The sequence below is a fragment of the Cryptomeria japonica genome, chromosome 3 (genome assembly GCF_030272615.1).
Source record: "Cryptomeria japonica chromosome 3, Sugi_1.0, whole genome shotgun sequence".
In the NCBI taxonomy this organism is placed as follows: domain Eukaryota; kingdom Viridiplantae; phylum Streptophyta; class Pinopsida; order Cupressales; family Cupressaceae; genus Cryptomeria; species Cryptomeria japonica.
In genome coordinates this window covers 433,065,797-433,087,995 of record NC_081407.1, presented here as the reverse complement: position 1 = coordinate 433,087,995, position 22,199 = coordinate 433,065,797, and the positions used below count along the sequence as shown (strand labels likewise).

The following is a 22,199-nucleotide window of genomic DNA, read 5'->3' as shown; positions in this document are numbered from 1 at the left end:
TATCGAATACATAAATGAGCTGTAAAAGGGAGCGACACGTGTTGATGTGTGCTTTAACATGTCATAGAAGGGAGATAAGGTCGGCTACACCTTATTGGGTGGTTTTAGCCCATGGTTTTGTAATACCGTTTGACGGTTTCTTGTATTGTATCTCCTATTTATGAGGTGTGTGAGATAGAGGTTGTGTGTAAGAGTCTTATGGCTATTGAGTTGCCTCTGAATCTCTGATTAGTGCTACTCCTGCGAAGAGCTTGCTCTGCAAGTATTTTGTAATCTGTTTTTGATTGCTGAATAAAATATTGAGCTGCTTTTGGAGGGTGGGGTTTTTCTCCCGAAAGGGTTTTCCCCACGTAAATCATTGTGTTGTGGTATGATTGCTATTATATCTATTTCTATTTTCTGTAACTGTTGTAATGATCTGAAAAAGTTTTGCATTACCCTCCTCTCAAGGTTAGTGTAGGAAGTTGTTTCCGCTACTTAACTTCCTTACAAGTGGTATCAGAGCCTGATCACCTTTGGTTTCAATTGTGGGCAGTTGGGTTTTTTGAACTAATCCAGATTTGAGTGGGAGCTTGTGCAGAAGACACTTTTTGATCTTGTTGCAGGAATATTCAGATGGCGAGTTCGTCAGGGAGAATAGAGGTGGAGAAATTTAATGGAAGTAATTTTGAGATGTGGAAGCTGAAGATGGAAGATCTGTTAATAGATCGAGTTCTTTGGGATGCTGTTGATGCGAATGTCCAAAGGCCCTCAGATCCTACTGCGGCAGCTCAGTATGATGTTATGGACCGAAAAGCCAAGGGTCTAATCAGACTGTGCCTGGCAGACTCTGTTCTAATCAATGTCCATGAAGAGAACTCTGCAAAGAAGCTATGGACTAAGCTTGGTGAGATGTATCAAGTGAAATCTTTATTAAATCAAATTTTCTTAAGAAAGAAATTGTATTCTTTGAAGATGGAAGAGGGTGGACGAATTGCAGACCACCTAGAAGCATTCAATATGATTGTGGCTCAATTAGTATCCGTCGGTGTTAAGATGGACGAGGAGGAGAAATGTCAGATCTTGCTTTGTTCTTTGCCTGATTCGTGGGATTCTCTTGTTATGGCTATCGGTAGTACTTCTGTTGTTTTGAAATCTGAAGACGTGGTGGGTGGCCTACTCGGTGAAGAGATGCGAAGGAAGGTATCCATCAGTTCAAAGGAAGCCCTAACCGTTCGTGGAAGACCTAAGGAGAAAGGCAAGAAGAATGAGAAGCGCGGCAAGTCCAAATCCAAAGGGAGATCGAAATCTCCTGGAAAGTCCAAAGTCATTTGCTGGAATTGCGGTAAACCGGGTCACATCCGTAAGGACTGCAAAGAAGAAAAGAAGAAGAAAAAGAAAAAGTTCGATTCTGATTCTGAGTCCGACAAGGAAGATGGCGATGCCTTTATTGCGGCTTTGGCGACTCATGCAGGTAATGATGCCTGGCTAATTGACTCAGGTGCATCTTTTCATATGACTTCCAATAGAGATTGGTTTTCTGAATATGAAGGATTTAATGGAGGTAAGGTGTACTTGGGTGATGATTCACATCTAGACATTGTTGGTCGAGGTAAAGTTAGAATCAGGTTTTCTGATGGTAGAATAAAAAGGATTAATGGTGTGCTGCATATCCCTGGATTAAAACGAAACCTGTTATCTGTGAGCAAACTGATAGATGCAGGTGTGCAGGTAGTCTTTTCTGAAGCGGGATGTAAGATGATTAAGGGTGCTATGGTAGTTGCTAGAGGTGTCAGGTTTGGCACTTTGTATAAGCTTGAAGCATACACTGTTGAGTGTAATAGCACTTCTGTAAAAAGTAAATCTGTGGATACCTCACTGGAAGATTTGAAGGTTTCACCTTCAGCAGATGGAAATGGTTTTTGGGTACCTAAGGGTGCACTTTCGTCTGAAGAAAAGTTACCTGCAGAGAAGACTATGTTATGGCACCAGAGACTTGGCCACATTGGAGAAAAGGGTCTAAGGACCTTGAAAAATAAAAACCTTGTTGAAGGTTTGAATGACTGTAACCTTGACTTTGATTTCTGTGAGCATTGCATTTATGGAAAACAAAACCGCGTTCAGTTTTACTCGACTTCTCATAAAACTTGTGGTGTTTTGGATCTTATCCATTCTGATGTGTTTGGTCCAGTAGATGTCTCTTCGATTGGAAAATCCACATATTATGTTTCATTTATTGATGATTTTAGTAGAAGGACATGGGTTTATTTTCTAAAGAGTAAATCTGAAGTTTTTAGTCGTTTTAAAGAATTTAAAGCAATGGTTGAGTTGCAGACTGGAAAGAAAATAAAATGTTTGAGAACTGATAATGGCGGTGAGTTTTGCTCTAATGATTTTGATAGATTCAGTAAAGACTGTGGAATTAACAGGCAGAAGACAACTCCGTATTCTCCACAGCAGAATGGAGTTGCAGAAAGAATGAACAGGACACTGATGGAAAAGGCTAGGAGTATGTTGAGTGGTGCTGGTCTTGAACAAAAGTTTTGGGCTGAAGCTGTTGCCACTGCTTGCTACCTGATTAACAGGTCTCCTACATCAGCTCTTGTTGATAAAACGCCTATGGAAGCATGGTCAGGTCACAAGCCTTCATTGAGACATCTTAGAGTTTTTGGTTGCGAGGCATATGCACATGTGCCAAAGGAGAAGCGAACAAAGTTGGAGAACAAGGCTGTGAAATGTATCTTCATCGGGTATAGTTATGGTGTGAAAGGATACAAGCTTGGGGACCCTGTTGCACAAAAGGTAATTCACAGTAGAAGTGTTATTTTTAGAGAAATTAAGTCTCCTTCTGTTACATTGCAGCCAGAACAGACTAAAAAAGAAGATGTGATTCAACTTCCTTCTACACCTGAAAGAGTTGAATCAAGACCCCTAGATAGGCAAGAATTTGAGGAGAGCTCGTCTAGCTCTGAATCTTCAGAAGAGGAGGAAGAACCTCCAACTCAGCTTGTTCGAAGGTCTACAAGACATAGACAACCACCTGAAAGGTATTCACCTGATGATTGGAGATGTATTTTTGCTCTGAATACTAGTGTGGATGAACCGAAATCTGTAGAAGAGGCATTAGGTATGAATGATGCAGAATCCTGGAAGATTGCTATGGAAGAAGAAATGGCAGCTTTGAAAAAGAATGATACATGGGATCTTGTACCATTGCCTGAAGGACGAAAACCTGTTGGTTGTAAATGGGTGTTCAAGAAAAAGATTGGTTCAGATGGAAGCATTGAGAAGTATAAAGCAAGGTTGGTTGCAAAAGGCTACTCTCAGGTTGAGGGTGTTGATTACGGTGAGATATTTTCTCCTGTTGCAAAAATGACGTCCATTAGATTTTTGCTTTCTATTGCTACTGCTTATGATTTAGAGGTTGAGCAAATGGATGTGAAAACTGCTTTCCTTCATGGTGATTTGGAGGAAGATATTTATATGACACAGCCGGAGCACTATGTGGTGAAAGGCAAAAGTAATTTGGTCTGTAAATTGAAGAAATCTTTGTATGGCCTCAAACAAAGTCCTAGGATGTGGTACCAGAAATTTGATACATATGTGTTGAGTTTGGGATTTGAACGTTCTAAATCAGATCACTGTGTTTATTATAAATCTTATGGTGATCATTTTTTATTCATTGCATTGTATGTTGATGATATGTTATTCATGGGTAAAGGGAAAGGTATGATTTCAGAACTGAAGTCTCAGCTCGCTGCTAAATTTGAAATGAAAGATCTTGGTGCAGCAAAGCACATTCTTGGGATGGAAATTAGAAGAGATAGGGCGAACAGAAAGCTATGGCTAGGCCAGAGTAAGTATGTGAATTCAGTGTTACAGAGGTTCAACATGCAGAATTGTAGACCATTGAGTGTTCCTTTTACAGTTGGAATGAAACTATCTGTTTCAGATTGTCCTACATCCCCATTGGAGATGGAAGACATGAGCAGAGTGCCTTACCAGAGTGCAGTTGGAAGCTTGATGTATGCTATGGTCTGTACTAGACCAGATATTGCCCAAGCAGTGGGAGTACTTTCTAGATATATGTCTAATCCTGGTAGAGTTCATTGGGATGCAGTCAAAAGAGTCTTCAGATATTTGAAGGGTACTTCAGAGTATTCTTTGTGTTATCATGGTAATTCAGTTGGAGACATGACTTCCCTTGATATCCATGGTTATGTAGATTCAGATTGGGCAGGTGATATTGATAGCAGAAGATCCACTAGTGCTTATGTGTTTACTTTGTTTGGTGGTGCAATTAGTTGGATGAGTAAGCGACAGGCTGTGGTTGCTTTATCCACTACTGAAGCAGAGTATATGGCAGCTACTCATGCTTGTAAAGAGGCCATTTGGCTTAAGAGACTGTGTTCGGATATTGGAATAAAACAAGGTACAGTGACAGTTTACTGTGACAGTCAGAGTGCAATTAGCCTAGCTAAGAACCCGACATTTCATGCCCGGACCAAACATATTGATGTTCAGTATCATTTTGTTAGAGATATGGTCGAAGATGGTAGGGTGAAGCTGGTTAAGGTGGACACTTTGATGAATGTTGCAGATGCTTTAACTAAGGCTGTGAGCACAGAGAAGTTTAGATGGTGTTCAGAGTCTATGGGCCTTATGGCCCCTAGCAATTGATTCATTGTGTTGACATTCCCTTCCGCTCATGCAAGGTGTTCGACAAGTGGGAGATTTGTTGGGAAAAATAGTGTCTCAACCTTGCATTTATGCGAGGTTACTATTTATAGTAAGTTTTTATTTGAGCACGAAACGGTGCGAAACTCTCCCTGAAGCTTCTGGTTGGCTAGATAAGCATTCCGGTAAAATTGCGTCGCAAGGTCACAGCTAGTTTTGAAGATATTAAAGTTTTCGTCTTGGAGGGGTGCAATAAAATGTTTAAACTTAATTTTGGGGACTTTAGAGGCTCCGAAACGCCCTGAAAAGTTGCCATAACTGGCGACGCGGGTTACGAGGTGATAGAGCACTTCACGAGCTTTCCGACGCTTCAAACGGTTCGTCAATCGGACACCCGGTTCTCAAGTTATGGCCTCCGGAAGTTTGTACTCCTGAAATAGGAAAAATAATTTGTATCGAATACATAAATGAGCTGTAAAAGGGAGCGACACGTGTTGATGTGTGCTTTAACATGTCATAGAAGGGAGATAAGGTCGGCTACACCTTATTGGGTGGTTTTAGCCCATGGTTTTGTAATACCGTTTGACGGTTTCTTGTATTGTATCTCCTATTTATGAGGTGTGTGAGATAGAGGTTGTGTGTAAGAGTCTTATGGCTATTGAGTTGCCTCTGAATCTCTGATTAGTGCTACTCCTGCGAAGAGCTTGCTCTGCAAGTATTTTGTAATCTGTTTTTGATTGCTGAATAAAATATTGAGCTGCTTTTGGAGGGTGGGGTTTTTCTCCCGAAAGGGTTTTCCCCACGTAAATCATTGTGTTGTGGTATGATTGCTATTATATCTATTTCTATTTTCTGTAACTGTTGTAATGATCTGAAAAAGTTTTGCATTACCCTCCTCTCAAGGTTAGTGTAGGAAGTTGTTTCCGCTACTTAACTTCCTTACAGCAACGATACCTTGTATGTCAAGATGGCCACGTCTAGCCTACCATACAACACCTTAACAATGAAGTGGCAAGTACAACCTCATTTTTCTGATATGGACAATCTCACTTCTGAGGTGGCGGCTTATTCCTATTGTCTTCTAGACCATATGCACACCAATACCTTTAAAAAAACTGTCATATTATCAATGAGTCATAATATCAGCAAGCATAGACAAAGAATAGCAAAGAATGTGTCTAATATTCAGTTGTACATCTTTGTTGTATGGCTATTGTGCACAATACTATGGTCTTCAGAGTGCCTCTTTTGGACAAACGTGTTTCAACACCTTCAAGCAATGATTCCCCATTGATGAATGCATCCAATCTAGCAAGTGGAATCACTACACAAAGATCTATCATGGAATCATCTTCGACACAAATTGGGGTCCATTGAATATCCCTAGAATACAAATAACAGAGACCTTCACCACCATCTTGCACTTCCGATCCCAACATCTACTTCTATTTTTAGTGTTTTGCCATCTTAGTGAAGTACATATCAACCAATATTGCTGAATTAGATACCAATTCACGAACAATGGCATAGTACACAAAGAAGATTTGACAATGAGTCGGTACATTGTTATATTCATAGAGACAGTAACAACAATAAAGAGCCAAATTTGGTCCATGATAGCTTACAACAGGGATGCACATACAATCAAAAACATTTCCTCTCAAAAGAAAATTGTAGTTTGATGTCGAGATCATTGTATTGGTGACTAAGGCCAAACCATTGATAAACAAGTTATTCATGCAAAGTCTTTAAGGCGTTGAGATATTACGAGGTGTATTCAAAATCCTTGAGTTCTCCAACACCTAATTAAGGTAAAATCAATCTCAATCTCAAATCACAAAGCTCTATCCGAATATGCAAATAAGTTAAAGATATCATGACCTCCACTTCAAGGAGCAATTTTATACCAAAAGATGGAGTATAACAAATGTTATGTTTTGACATACATCTTCTGAGCTTGATTACCAAATAAATAACACAAAAAATAATCTTCGTGTTATGCATTTGACTTACGAGTTCCCGGGTTATTTCTCTTTTCTTAGCTCTCTTCTTTCATGAGAGGTGAATAAAGTCGTGGTAGAGTAAAATGACTATTTTCTTCTTTATTTTCTGCTATTTTCTTCTTTATTTTCTGCTCAAGGCATACACAATAGACTGAGATTACATGGTGCATTCACTTTTTATTGGTCATTTATGGGATTTATTTAAAGGACAAGACTTTTTGTTAGGGATCTGTCTTTTCATTTCCATGTATTGGTAATGATAGAGTGACTTGTGAGTTCTTAGGAACAACAAATAAAAGTACAACCCACTATCACTATGTTCTATGATTTAATGATCCAGACAACACTTTAAAAAAAAATCCATACATAGCACAAAAATCAGTTGGAAGACAAGACTAAGAGCAGTGACAGAGCTTCATCAATGTAGCAGTGAACTCACTTTTTCTTTTGAATCAGACGTAAAGAGCACAAAAATACCAAACAAAAAAGATGGTTACATGTGTTTTCCTCTTGTGGATTTATGAATTTCAATAGTTGTGACACTATGAAGGCCATTGTAAACTAAAATATCTCAAAGGGGAAACCTATTTGACCATGGTAGGCACACAGTCTTAAAACTATAAGAATTACATAACAATAAATTTTATTTATAAGACAACTGACGCCAACCAACCAATAGCTCTAAATTACAGACTTCATAGAGATGAAGCACTAGGACTTCATAAGAGGTCACCTATCCTTGCACTATTCTGGCTCAAGCCTACTTCAAATTTATTGGTAGATTTCACCACAAATAGGAAACATCATCTACATTTGTATCCAATCATTAGAATTTGCAGCACTGGGATTACCATTAGAATCTCCATCAGTACTAATTTTAGTTCAAGTGGGTTCTACCTTGATCAATACCTCATTTTTTCTTTTCATTTTAGCAACTCTATGATTGGGTTAATGAGGAAACATAATGTTGGCATACTTCTCCCACCTATTTCTACAATAGCAAGCAATTACACTTTTGTGCCTACCAAATCAAAGATAAGACTTTCACAAAGAGATTTTTTAGGGACAAAAGGGAAACATTCTTCAAGCAAACCCATCTGAACAATTTCTACTGTCTTTACAGTTTTGCCACTACTAAAGAAAAGACAAGACTTTTATAAATAGATCTTTTCAAGACTTGAATTTAAGTCACATAATATGTTTGAAAGGCTTGATACTTTTATAATAGAGGAAATGCTCTCTCTAAATGGGATAATAATACACAGATTCCTACAAGTTATATTGTCTTTTAACTCTTTCTTCTTGTTGGTCCTAGCCATTTAAGTTTCTCACAATGACTTACCCTTTCATCAGGAATTGTAATGAAGAATAAGTCATGTTCTGAAGCACAAGGAGGCTAGGAAATTCTGGTCTGTTTCATCTGGAATTGTTTGCAAGCTTTGATGAGGAAAAATTCATCCCAATACTTTATTGTTGAAAGAAAGAGTGCAATTACTATGTTGATCTGCATTTAAGCAATCATTATTTTGTTGGACCATGGATAACCTACTTTTGGTTCAGTAAAAGCTAGAAATATAAACCATGAGCAACTTCGTTATAAATTAGAAATGTTGTTCATGATCAACTTTGTTATAAATTAGAGATGTTACCCATGATAAACTTTGTATTGAAATCTTTATCATCCCAAGATTTTGCTTTAGTAACTATGTTTTCAAAGGATTCTAAAGTTTTAAGTTAAAACTTTTGTACCACGGAGTTACATTGGATCTATTACATCATTTGTGTGTTTCAAATTAACTGGACTAGAGTATATTTTTTTGTGCTTTTTTTTTCCTAAGATCATCTTTCAATAATCCTGTATTATCTTTTAATTTTGTCCCTTCAAAATATAACATAGGAGTTCTTGTTTATTTTACCTATCAAATTTTCTTTTGCAAATAATTCTCTTTACCTATCAAGAATTGGTGCATATTGCAGTTGAAATCATTGTTAAATTAGCATTCACCTTTGGTTTTGGTTCCTGCAGAGGTCAGTCAAATGTCTAGTCAGTTGTCATCGGAGTCTCTAAACAGACAGGTCTGGGCATATTTAATTTCCACCCTTTCTCTTTAATGTGTTTATCTGTAACTGAGTATGTACGCAGGCATTCTTATGACATATTTTTTTTTTTATCATTTATGTTTTAAATGTATTGGTTTACTTAACACATTGGATGATGAAACCTTTATCATCTTATAGGAATGCTGAAACCACTCTAGATTATATTGCTAAATGCCTAAAATTAAACAGAGAATAGTGAGATTCTTAAAACATAAGGGTTTCAATTGTAGATTGCTAGATACATAGAGTTGTTTTAGCTCAGCTCTTCGAGTTAAAAAATACACCACTGAGTTTTCTTTGCCTTTGCCTTTATCCACACAGACCAAATTCTTTGAACTTTATTAAAATAACAATCTACTGTGCAATAATTAAGTTGGCCACTCTATTGTGGTAAAAGACAACTTCATATAACAAATAATAATGAGTATCAAAGATGGTGACTATGGTATTTATATGATTTAGTTACCAATTTTTATTGTTTTGTGAATGTGTTTCTATAAAATCATTTATAAGATTTAATTACTAAATTATCCATTGATCAAATAGTCCAAGATAATTTTACATATATAATTCATAAAAGAAATAAATAGTTACCTTATATAACTTTGATTGAGATGACAAATTATCTAAGATTAAAAATAGTTGATAATTACTTACCTCAACAATAACTCTTTCTACAAAATTACTTTTTACACAAAGCTACTAATAGCGGCCATAACGAAATTGACTCCAAAAAGTCACGGAAAGTCAATAACATGAAGATTAGTGAAAAATTATAGATCATCTTGTTGATCGTGATCAATAGAACTAGCCGCGACTTTGAATTTTCGAATTTTTTTGAAAAAGTCAATAACACGACCATTTTGGAGCCAGTTTAGCTGCGCCCACTAGGTATTAGGATATTTTTTAGGAATGTTAGCATTCACCTATATGAAGACAAAGCTATTTTTTTTCATAATGTGATTTAACAAAATGCAAAATTCAACTCTAATTCCTTTATAATTTTATAAAAAATATAGTGACCATCAATTCATGTTATGCGTTACATAGAAAAATCCATTCCTATAATAAGTTATACATAGAAAAAATATTCATATCATGCATATCATTTAGACTTGCCTCTTCCCAGTGCCATAGCCACCAAACCTTGGTCCATCCAACCCCACGCTATTGTTGCCAAACCCTAGTCCGCCCACCTCTGAAACCTTCATAACTACACAAATAACTCTCGTGTTAGCACCATATTTCCTAAACCCCAATGCATAAGAACAAAATGATATATTTGATGCTTTCTTCTAAATGTATCTACACTGGGACCAATTGTCTTTCTACCCTTGTTGCTCACATACACATTTGCCTCGTCTGGCATTCGTTCCCTTTCCACACTTATAGTTCGTATTATGCGCCTTTGAATGGCTCGACCTTTCTTGAAAACCCCCTAACAGTTTGACCCCAAAAACACCAATTTGGTGACTTTTGATACAGAGAAATGCAGGTCATAGATCGTCAGATAGATGGGCAGGTCGAAAGAATCACAAAGAAAAAGCCAAAATAGAAATCGTCGGACAGATGGGCAGGTTGAAAAAATCACGTACACGTGCTTCCAGTATGTTATCTTGCTATCGAATTCTGCCAATAGGTTATTAACATGTTTCTTGTCTTCCAAGATTTGTAGGTTATTTATTTCTTTAAGTCTCCAGTGGTTAGGTTATTGACCATAGTGCTATGCGTATAGTGTGAGACAATTATCTCCCACTGTACTTTCCCGTCTAACTGTATATTCCCACCAAGGTTTCGCAGTCTACGAGGACTTCTAACAGTTTGATGTATTCAAAAATGTGTTATACACGCTTTAAATCCAATGACATGACGTGGTGTGAACATTGCCTCCGACATGTCCATGTAATCACAACTTGCGCCCCCGCCATGTCCAGCTCATCACAACCCATGCGTTTGAACCTTCTGCAAGTGGTCATGGGCATGGATGTATTCCCATGTATTCCATGCATGTCCTCGATACGACACTACCGTTTTGGAGCCAAAATAGTGTTGGAATCCAAGAACACTAAGAAGGGGGGGGGGGTGTGAATCGGTGTTATGCCGGAATATTAAATTTTAACCTTATTATAACATGCATTCACCAACTGGTAAACCAGTACATATATAATTGAAAGAAGTAAAGCAATCAATGAACGAATTAAACAAATTAACACCATAACACATAGAATTTATGCATGGAAAACCTCAAAGAAGAAAAACCACGGTGGGATTTGTGATCCACAATATCAATCCACTGGTCATATGAAAATATATTACATAATATGGGGGCCTGTACATGCATGAAGACTTATCGCCTAGAGCACATTTCTCAACACAAAGGAGTCTCACTGACTACAAACTCTTTGAATAAGAAAACATAAAACTGAACTCATTTAATGCATTTGCTATGCTTGATTGAGTTTCGGCTCAAGCTTTGACTGTTCTGGTTCTGTAACTCTAAACCCTTACCAGAATAACCTTTGCATCCAAAATCATCTACATATCATTACATAATATTGATCTCATACATAAATGACCTCATACACATGACTTTCGCATTACTAACAATACCACATACTCCTATATCAAAAATGATCTAAACAACTGACCTGTGTACCCTTACAATCCTTCATGACTCATGTCAGCTTACATAGATATTACAAAATGATTATACATGGCGACTCATTACATATATACATAAATAACAAAATGAATTGCCGATTGTCGGATCTGCCAATGATGTCAACCTCCTATATTGGTACCCTGTTTTTCGGTTAACTTGCCTGATCTGTAAATCATGTCAGCCTTCAATACTGATACCCATAGAGTCCTTCCTACCGGTGAAGAAACCTGTTAGTGTCGGTGAAGTACCAAACCAAAGAATGAAGCCGAAACATGTTGCCATCAATGACAACATATGAAACCAATCAAATGAGTGTCAATTTCCAACAATCTCCCCCTTTGGCATTGATGGCAACACTTGTGTGAAAAATGATAATAGTTTCCATCTGTCAGTTTCACCCTGAGACTACTCCCCCTGAGCTGAATATTCATCTGTAATCATGATCTGTACAAATACTCCATATCTCCTGATGTCAAGGATATATTTTTCACCTATACCTCCCCCTTTGAAATCAATGCCAAAAAAAACACCAAAAACCGGGACGAATAATGAAATTTTGTACAAAGAATGTGTACCAAAACACCTTACCGAAGCTGATATACTTGAAAATTTCTGGATAGGCTTTCTCCAAAATCTCTAGATAAGTGTCCCAACCAAATTTGAATGTGTCAGATACTGATACAAGTCCACTAAGCATATGAGCATGGGACTCTTTCTCCTTAAGCTCTGCCGATGTGGTCTTACCAGCTATATCAATGCATTCCTTCTTATGTACACTCAAGGAGTCCAATCAGGGACTCACCAATCCTCTGAGCCCTTTAGCTCTCCTTATGATTTTGTCTCTTTCCCTTTCAAGAGTTGAAATTTGAGCTTTTGATGCCAAAGTCTGCCCATCAATAGATGTAGTCAAAGAATTGGAACCATCAAAAGAATTGACTATACCTACAATTTTATCTTGAGAATCTTTAGTCCCTTTATCTATATCTATAGTAAGTAATCTGGTGTCACAACATACTCTGTATATATTTGTGCATTGCCTTAAAGCATTATCAATTAACTTCAATTTGTCAGTAATCTCTTTCTTCTTGGATTCAATCAACTGATCAAAAGTAGCTCTCTTGGCTTGAGTGAATATTTCCAATGCTTGCTGGTTAGATATTTGCTACAGTGATTGAAAATCCTTCAAAATGTGCTTGGTAATTATTTTGAGCTTTCCGGATGGGCTTTCTCCTTTGTCAGATTGGCACTCCGGGACAAGTCTGTACAAAACTGGGATTGACTGATAAATTATTCCTTTGTCCACTAATCCTTCCTTCATCATATTTTGATAAGCATCATCATGAGCTCAGTAGAACTCATCTCAGTTATGGTCTTCTTCTCTACCTGGGAGGTGTCAATTGACAATAATGATGTGCTGGCTACCGGTTCCCTGCCAGATTCCTCTCCCTTTTCCTTTGATGGTTTAATACCTTTAATAACATCCTCTATTGCACTGGTGGCTTCGCCACTTGGTACAGTATCTGTTACTGTCGGTTCCACATGAATTGTATCCTCAACCTGTACATTCTGATCCAGAGGACCATTGTCCTCAACATCTGTAACCTATACATTTTGTGTATCTGTTGGGGACTCTACATCCAATGCCTTAGTATCTTTCAAAATTGTAGGTGGGGTACCTACTATACCTTTTCCTTTCCCTTCAACCAAGATGTCAGGAGTCTAAGTCTTGGCTTTCAGTGAAGAGAAGAAATCAGGGTTATCGACAAAGAATTGAACCCATGCCTTGTGAGTTTTAGTGATTATTTCATTAACCCTGCCTGCCATAAGGCTAATTATCCTGTGCTTGCTATGGAAAATTGTTCTATTTGCAACTTCAAGGGTCATATCCAACTCATTTGGAGTAATTGAACCATAGGTAGTTAATAAATCTTGAATTTTTATGCGCTTATCCTCCTCCATAGTAGATAATCTCCTAGCATCTAGATTGTCATATAGTTGTGTCGGTATTTGTTTATCAATTTCTAACAAAGCCTTGTTAAATATATCCAGGTATAACAAAACTGCTTCCTCAATTTCTTTTTTCTCATCATCATCTGAGTGCTCATAATAATATTGTACATTTTTCAATATACCATCCTTGGTGATTTCATCTATCAGTTCTGCACAAGTCTTGGGTGGGATTATAGATACATTACCAGATACAATAGCAAGGTCTATGCCATCCTTCTTTCTTCTACTGGAACCGGATGGTGCAGAAGGTGTAAGAGATGTTTCCTTTGGAGCTCTTTTCTTTCCAGGTTGGTTGGCTGATACCTTGACTGTGACCTTTCTTACCGGTTGCTTCCTTGCTTCCACCTTAGACTCCTCACCTTTCTTCCTCAATACCCTCTTGAATGCTAGAGGAGTGTCATCTTCAGTTCCAAAGTTTGATGGAATAGGCTCAATGAATATTTCAAGCTCTTTCCTCTTCCTTCCTTTTAATGGAACAACATCCATTAAGGCCTTGATGTCCTGGGATACTTGTTCAACAAATTTATTGGCCTTACCTTGTTGTTTCTCCCTCTTCTTCCAATTGAATTTAGTTTGAACCTCTTGCTTCTTTTTCTTAGCAGTACCAAAAGACTTTTCATCCTCATCAATTGGAGCATCAATCAACATTTTAGCATAAGCATCCAGAATCTTAGCATCAACCTCATATCCCATCTCCTCTATCCATATCTTTCAGGGTTTAACTTCTTCCATTAAGGTTTCATCCTTTTTGACCATAAAGTACATCTCGATTGATTATTTCTCAACAATGTGTTTATGAACCCTCTCTCTGAATTTCATTGCTTTTTGAAATGCCTTGAAGTAACCCCAAACCTTATCATCTCACAGGCTACCCAAGCTAGCAATATATTGCTTCAATTTTATGCCAACTAGGATATCAAATGCCCACTATCTCTTCCCAAAACTGGGAGTTTCATTAAGGAAAAATATCATTAAGCAGACAATGAGATTCCCATATTGGAATATCCCCTTTTTCTCTCCTTTAATCTTTCCAAGGTTAATTAACAACTCATCAATCATCCATCAACATAGATCTATTTTCTCATTTTCCCTCATAATCTTATGTGTGGTATATATGCAGGAGCTAGAAATAGAATTGAGATGATAGGATTGAGTTACCTTATACCCAATGATCATGCTGCCAATTCTGATGTCCCAATCAGTAATGGTGCTGACCCTCATCGATCGCCGGTCTGAAGTTGCGTCGGTGAGTTTGTTAACTTGATCATTTGAAATATTTTTCTACGCTGACCAATTTGTAACAAACTGGTGATGGCCCTAATGGCCTCCTTCGTGATCTTATAAGGCCTATCCAACGAAATGAACTCTCCATGAACTCTGCTTAGTACATATCGGATGATCTCATCTTTGAATTCAGGGATATCAAGAATGCCAGTAAACCCTAGATCCTCAATGTGCTTATACTCGGGCTTGGTCTTTCCGGATTACCCATCAACTCATTTATATACAATGTTCTTGATGTCACTGGTACCCAAATCCTCACTGTGGTAGTGAATATATGCTCTGACGTCTTCCACATAAACAACTCCTTTCGAAACATGCGAAAATGTGCCAACCGAATCATCCAAGGTGGTAATATGCGGGCATTGCTTGAAAATTGGCCTTAATGGCTCTTAATTGCTCTGAATGCAAGGTGATAAAAATTGAAGTGGATTCAACCTTTTAACCTTTGAAAAACCCTAATCCACCATTGATATGAATGTCTTCTGGTGGAACATACTGTATCTCGGTTGAACATCTCCATACCAGATAAACCTTTTTCAATGTCTGGAACTTCTTCCAGATCTCCTTCCTGGGGCTTATGCAATATTTTCATAATTTTCCTACCACTAAGGCATCTGCCTTAGTTACCGAATGAGCTTCTTGCCGGTGCAGGAGCGATCTCCTCTACTGGTTGAGTAACCAGAGCAATTCCATCTGCTGATTGATCATCTGACTTTCTGATCCATTTCTTGGTATGATCTTTCCAAATTTCATTGATCTTTTATTTCCCTTTATCATTTGATCCATCATTGTTAATTGGTGGAATTTTGCTTCTACAAAAATTAGCTATGTGTCCAATCTTATTGCATGCATAACATATAACATTGTTCTTTTAAATTGCTTTACTATAACCGGTATAATTGCTTGACCTGCATTGATTAGCCATATGTCCAAATTTTCCACATGCATGACATTTTACATTCATTCTGCAATCTTATGTCTTATAACCATACTTATTGCATTTAGAACATTGATTGGGAGTAGAGTTATAGTTCAAATTTGCTCTATTTCTACATTGCCTAGCCATATGACCAAATTTATTACAAACAAAACATCTACCATTGAATTTGTAAGCATTAAGCTACCTTGCCGATGTCTTCTGGTTTTGATCTTCATTTATAGTACCAGAGCTTTGACCTTGTTCAAATCCAAGTCCACTGGAATTTCCAATTTGTCTTTGGATTTTCAATAATTCATCAAGTTGTGTTGAACTAACCTTGAATTTGTCCTTGTACTCACTTGCAATACTCAGATCATCTCTTAGGATTATCATCTGTCTTTCAAGTTCTTGTTCATTGCTTTGGGATTGTACTAATTCTGTTCTCAACATATCATTTTCATGAGCCAACCAGATGCATTCTTCAGATCTATCTTTCAGAGATCTCCCAAGGTTTTTTTCATTCATCTTCCGATCTTCAATCTCCTTTGACATCCTCATAGTTAGGGCTTGCATTTCATTCCTCATGACCATATTCTCTTGACTCAGCTTCTGATATTTTTCATTGAGGGCATATTTCTCTTCATTATCCTGATTTTGCAGAAGTTCCATCCTCCTAGCTTGAACAGATGACAACCTCTCTTGTAGGATAAGAATGAATTCCTTTGCAGAATTTAATTCTTCTTGTAACTTCAAGTTCTTCATCCTTTCAACATCATAATATTCAAGTGCTACCTCAAGTTGCTTCTCCATACTCATATCCATGGATCCTAGATTCGGGATCTTCCTCAAGCTGTTAGACTTCCTTTGAGGCACAAGGATCTAATACCAATTGTTGAAATCCAAGAACACTGAGAGGGGAGGGTGAATCGGTGTTCTGTCGGAATGTTCAATTTTAACCTTATTATAACATGCATTCACCAACCGGTAAACCAATACATATATAATTGAAATAAGTAAAGCAATCAATGAACCAATTACACAAATTAACACCATAAGATAGAGAATTTATATGTGGAAAACCTCAAAGAGGAAAAACCACGGTGGGATTTGTGACCCACAATATCATTCCACTGGTCATATGAAAAGATATTACATAGTATGGGGGCCTGCACATGCAGGAAGGCTTACCGTTTAGAGTACACTACTCAACACAAAGGAGTCTCACTGACTATAGTCACTTTGAATAAGAAAACAAAAAACTGAACTCATTTAATGCATCTGCTATGCCCGATTGAGTTCTAGTTCAAGCTTTGACTGTTCTAGTTCTGCAACCTTAAACCCTTACCAGAGTAACCTTCACATCCAAAATCATCTACATATCATTAAATAATATTGATCTCATACATAAATGACCTCATACACATGATCTTCGCATTACTACCAATACCACATACTCATATATAAAAAATGATCTAATCAATTGACCTATATACCCTTACAATACTTCATGACTCATGTCGACTTATATAGATATTACAAAATGATTATACATGTCGACTCATTACATATATACATAAATAACAAAATGAATTGCCAATTGCCAGATCTCCCAATGATGACAACCTCCTATACCGGTACCCTATTTGTCGATTAACTTGTTTGATTTATAAATCATGTCGGCCTTCAATGCTGGTACCCATAAAGTCCTTCCTACCAGTGAAGATACCTATCAGTGTCGGTGAAGTGTCTGTCGGTGAAGTACCAAACCAAAGAATGAAGCTGGAACATGTTGCCATCAATGACAACATATGAAACCAATCAAATGAGTGTCAATTGCCAACAAATAGTTGCGTTCAAGACATCACACAAAATCAGTGGGCTCCCCCACAATATAGCCTATTGGCTAATTATATTTTATATTTATCCGAAACAAGAAGAAAAAGAATATTCAAATATTTTGTTATTGTATTTTAACTTGTATATTATAATATATTTATGCTAACAATTTCTAGTAAAATACTTTTTGTTTTATCTTGTCTAAATTCTAATAATCAAATGCAAATAAGTTATATTAACTATATTATTCTAACAACAAAAAGGACACAAGTCCTTAGACCACAACTCTTAGAATGTTTTTTATCCTATTAGTCAAAAGGTTGCTCACTAAACTCTTCATTAGTTTAACAAAAGTAAATTACGATTTCAAGACAAGCATACAAAAATGAGCATCTAAATACCATGCATCAAACTTCAAAGTTTTGCAAACATTTATTTTATAGCTATGTTTCTAATTTGCTCTATTATTTGAAAATATGTAAGTCAATGTAACTTAGAAAGTTGTTTGGATAAGTAATATTAGTGTAAAAATCATGTAAAAATATATCAATAGAATTACATCATAAAAAATCAATCAAGAGCTCCATAATTAAAAAAAACCTGCTCATTATATTCAGTTTTATCATAGCCACTTCTCTTGCTTGTGGCTGACTTTTGTTTTTCTTACATCTTTTACCCTTGAATTCCATGACAAATTATAGCTTGTCCTCTGTAACTACAAATTTCATTTCATTTGAATATCATGTTGTAGATCTAGTCCTAAACCAATTAGTTGATATCACTGCCTTAGTGTGGAACACTATATGTCATACGTGGGATAAGTTGCATTACCTTTTATCTTCCATTTATCCAACAGTGACAATAAAAAGTAAAATCAAGTATTTATTTGACATCTAACAATAACCTAAAGAAAAATAATTTTCACAATATTGAAAGATGCCAACCATTGATTGAAGCAATCTGATTTAATTTTCTGATTTTGATTTCTTAGGTCAGCGGTAGGGGAATTTGGTTTATATGTTTGTTTTTGAGGTTTTATGTTTGTTTTTGTGTTTTTGCAATATATATGCCTTGGGAATTTGACAATGCAATTGAATAACAATGATAAAACATAAACTAATGACTGAAAATAAAATTTCAGATTGACTGATTTTATAACAACAATTAACAAATGCCAATAAATAAGGGAATTCAACAATGATATGCCAAAATTGGCCTACCAGGAGTCCAATGCCTTGCCTGGAGGGCTTCTTTATTGACTTAAATGAATCCAGTTGCTGCTACAGGAGCTTCTGAAGAGTCCTAACTACTCCAATGAGTTTTATTCTCCTAAACAATAATTACCAAAAACAAATCTTATACAAATAGATCAAACTGTTGTTGTTTCCCTTAGGCCCCTAGGAGACTTCATTGAAAATGGTCAATTGTCCCCACTGATTTGCTCATAAACCTGAAAGAATGATTTTATTCTTAATTCCTAATGTTGACAATGAAATTTGCACAAAAAAATTAGATGTAAACCCTCTTGTTTATTTTCTGTGGATTCCCAAGCAAGCTAGAAGTGTACGGCTAGGCTAGAAAAGGTATGGTTGGCCACAAACTACATCAATTCACCAAAATCTGCCTTCTAAACTACTCATATCTGATTCTCATGACTAATTTCTATTTTAAGCGTCAAAATTCCTTTGATTAGTACCCTTGTTGGTTAGATATAAGCATTCCCAACACTCCAAATTGACAATATGAAAGGGTTTTCATCCTTTCTCTCAGAAATGAAGGTCTACGTCCCCAATTCCAATCCACACACCTACAAATTACATTGCATACTTGAAAAATAGTTTTCTTCTAAAAAATATTCAATCATATAATGCAAAAATGAGACTCCAAGTCTTCTTTTATGCTTCTTACCCTAATTTGATCCACCTTGGGCATCACAAGAAGATTCCATTGAAATCTTTTCTCCCCTCATAAGTTCAAATTGCTTGATGGTCAATTCCTCATTAAACATGGCCCACTTTTTAAAAATATTTAATCACCTAGGGAAGTGTGCAAGGGACTTTTAATATAAAGTCATTTATTAAAAGATAAAGTAACTTATAAGTCACTTTTATTTACTTTTTCCAAATTTAGAAAAAATAACTTTATAACTTAATATTATTAATTTTTATTATAGAAGGCCCACCAAAGTAAAATTTGTCTAAGTATAGGTCCCCTTTGGTTAACCCAACATCTCCCAACACTGAACTTCACCTGTGGAGATGGGTGATAGGTGAATTTAAGCATCTGGATAGCAACTAGAGAAGTGGGGACATTACAGTCCTCCCTTCTCGGGATTGCTTGTCCTCAAGCAACTGAAGAGATGGATGCTGCAGAATAACTTCTCCTTCTCAAGTGGCATCGTCTATGGGAAAATCCTTCCATCTAACAAAATATTTTATGATCACCCTATTCCTCAATTTCCTCTCATGCTTATCTAGGATCTCAACTGGAACCATAACCAACTTCCCTTCCTCATCCAAGGGTGGTAACATTGAAGAAGTCGTTGTGCCCTGTCCAATTGCCTTTTTGAGGCAAGATATATGAAAGACATTATGAATCTTTCTCTCTGATGGTAACTCAATCTCATACGCCACTTCCCCAAATCTCCTCAATACATGGTACTGTCCATAAAATTGGGGCTTGAGCTTTTTTGCCCCACTCATCTTCAAAGAACTTTGCCGATAAGGTTGGAGGCGCAGGAACACCATTTCTCCAACCTCAAATGATCTCTCAATCCTATGGTGATTAGCATATAGCTTTTGCTGATTCTGGGCTTGCTGAATATTTTCCTTAAATGCCTTAAGTATGTCTTGGCTCTCCTGAAGCCAATCCTGTGTCAATGGTGCTCTACTATCACCTAGTGCCAAATCCATAAATGTCATAGCATCATAACCATATAGTGCACAAAAAGGAGACATATCAATAGACATATGATGTGTCATGTTGTAGCAAAATTCTCCTAAATACAACCAGTGAACCCATGTGCGTTGTTGTCCTGACACATAGTTGCGTAAATACCCCTCAATCCACTTATTCACAGTCTTAGTCTGTCCATCAATCTAAGGGTGATAGTCGGTGCTAGGTGTCAACTCTGTGCTAGTGAGTCTAAACAACTCCTGTCAAAAAGACCTCATGAACCTGCTATCACGGTCATTGACAATGGTATTTGGAAGACCATGGAGCTGAAATATCTCTCTGAAAAATAGATCAACAACTTGTGAAGTTGTATAATCTGCTGCTATGGAAAAGAAATAATATTTTGTCAACCTGTCCACAACTACATATATACAATCTTTCTCTTGTACCTTGGGAAGTCTAGTGATTAAATCCATCAAAATTCTTGTCCACTTTTTCTCCAGAATGGGTAATGATCACAACAGACTAGCAAGGTATGTATTTTTAGTTTTATTTTGTTGGCAAGTGATAGATTCCCTTACATGTTGTAAAACATCATCTTTGAGGCCCTTCCATGTGAACCTCTCTTTAATTTGCATGTAAGTCTTACCATACCCCTGATGTCTTGCTACAGGAGTGTCATGAAAAGCATGTAAAATCTAATTTTTCAGTTTAGATTCTGGAACCAAATATATTCTTCCCTTGTAATAATTCACATCATCCACAATCGTGTACCTGTTATCCTAAATGATCCCATCCATGATTTCACATGCATGCTGATTTTTGGAGTATTCTACCAAAAGTTGAGATTTCCAATCCGCTGAAATCTCACTCAATGAACAAAGAGCAACAATAGAAGGCTTCCTAGATAATGCATCAACAACAACACTCTTTTTCTCCTTGACATATTTGATGTGAAAATCATATGCTTGGGTCTTACTGATGCATTTTTGTTGCCTTTCATTGAGATCTTTTTGTTCTAAGAAGTACTTAAGGCTATTATGATTAGTTTTAACAATGAATTTCCTTCCCACTAAATACTATCTGAATTTTCTGAGAGCATGCATAATAGCCAACATTTCTTTATCATAGGTAGAGTATAATTTTTCATTGTCTTTTAGTTTCCTACTCTCATACACAATAGGATGATGATTTTTGCATAAGTATTGCACCCACACCTTCTCCTGAAGCATCATATTCAAGAACAAAAGGTTGGGTGAAATCAAGAAGTGCCAACATAGGACAAGTGCTCATCACCTGCTTAATCCTATCAAATACCTCCTGTGCCTCCTGAGTCCATCTTGAATCCCCTTTCCTGGTGAGATCTGTCAAAGGTGCTGCAAGCTGAGAATAACCTCTAACAAACCTCATATAATAAGTACATAACCCAAGAATACCACACAACTCTGAAATGTTCTTGGGAGGTGGCCAATCAAGAATAGCTTGGATCTTTTTCTAATGAACTTTGACTCCATCAACTCCTATCACATGACCCAAATATAAAATCTTTGTGAACCCAAATTCACATTTGGACGTCTTAGCATGCAATGACTGAGATTCCATAATGCTCAACACCTCATCTAAGTGCCTCAGATGTTCCTCCATTGATTTTTTGTAAATCATGATATCATTAAAAAACACCATCACAAATTTATGCAAATGCTTATTAAATATGTGGTTTATGCATAACTGAAATGTAGCAGGGGCGTTAGTGAGAACGAAAGGCATCACTAAGAACTCATAATGACTGTAATGACATCTGAAAGCTGTTTTGTGAATGTCTGATTCTTGCACC

General features: G+C 36.8%; 1 protein-coding gene and 1 long non-coding RNA gene across 3 annotated transcripts; both read right to left on the bottom strand.

The window, feature by feature from the left end:
• Positions 1-9,739: 9,739 nt before the first annotated feature.
• LOC131070390 (uncharacterized) lies at positions 9,740-10,477 on the bottom strand. 2 transcript variants are annotated; one of them, XR_009371863.1, is made up of 2 exons: positions 10,092-10,477; positions 9,740-9,972 (listed from the first exon to the last, which is right to left on the bottom strand). It is a non-coding gene; the product is annotated as an uncharacterized LOC131070390 (long non-coding RNA). The 2 variants fall into 2 exon arrangements; XR_009112311.1 differs by having other exon boundaries at positions 10,109-10,477.
• Positions 10,478-19,857: 9,380 nt separating this feature from the next.
• LOC131070380 (uncharacterized) lies at positions 19,858-21,775 on the bottom strand. The gene is made up of 2 exons (XM_058005889.1): positions 21,583-21,775; positions 19,858-20,366 (listed from the first exon to the last, which is right to left on the bottom strand). The coding sequence occupies exons 1-2, from the start codon at positions 21,773-21,775 to the stop codon at positions 19,858-19,860; spliced, it is 702 nt and encodes a 233-aa protein (XP_057861872.1).
• Between the last annotated feature and the right edge of the window lie 424 nt (positions 21,776-22,199).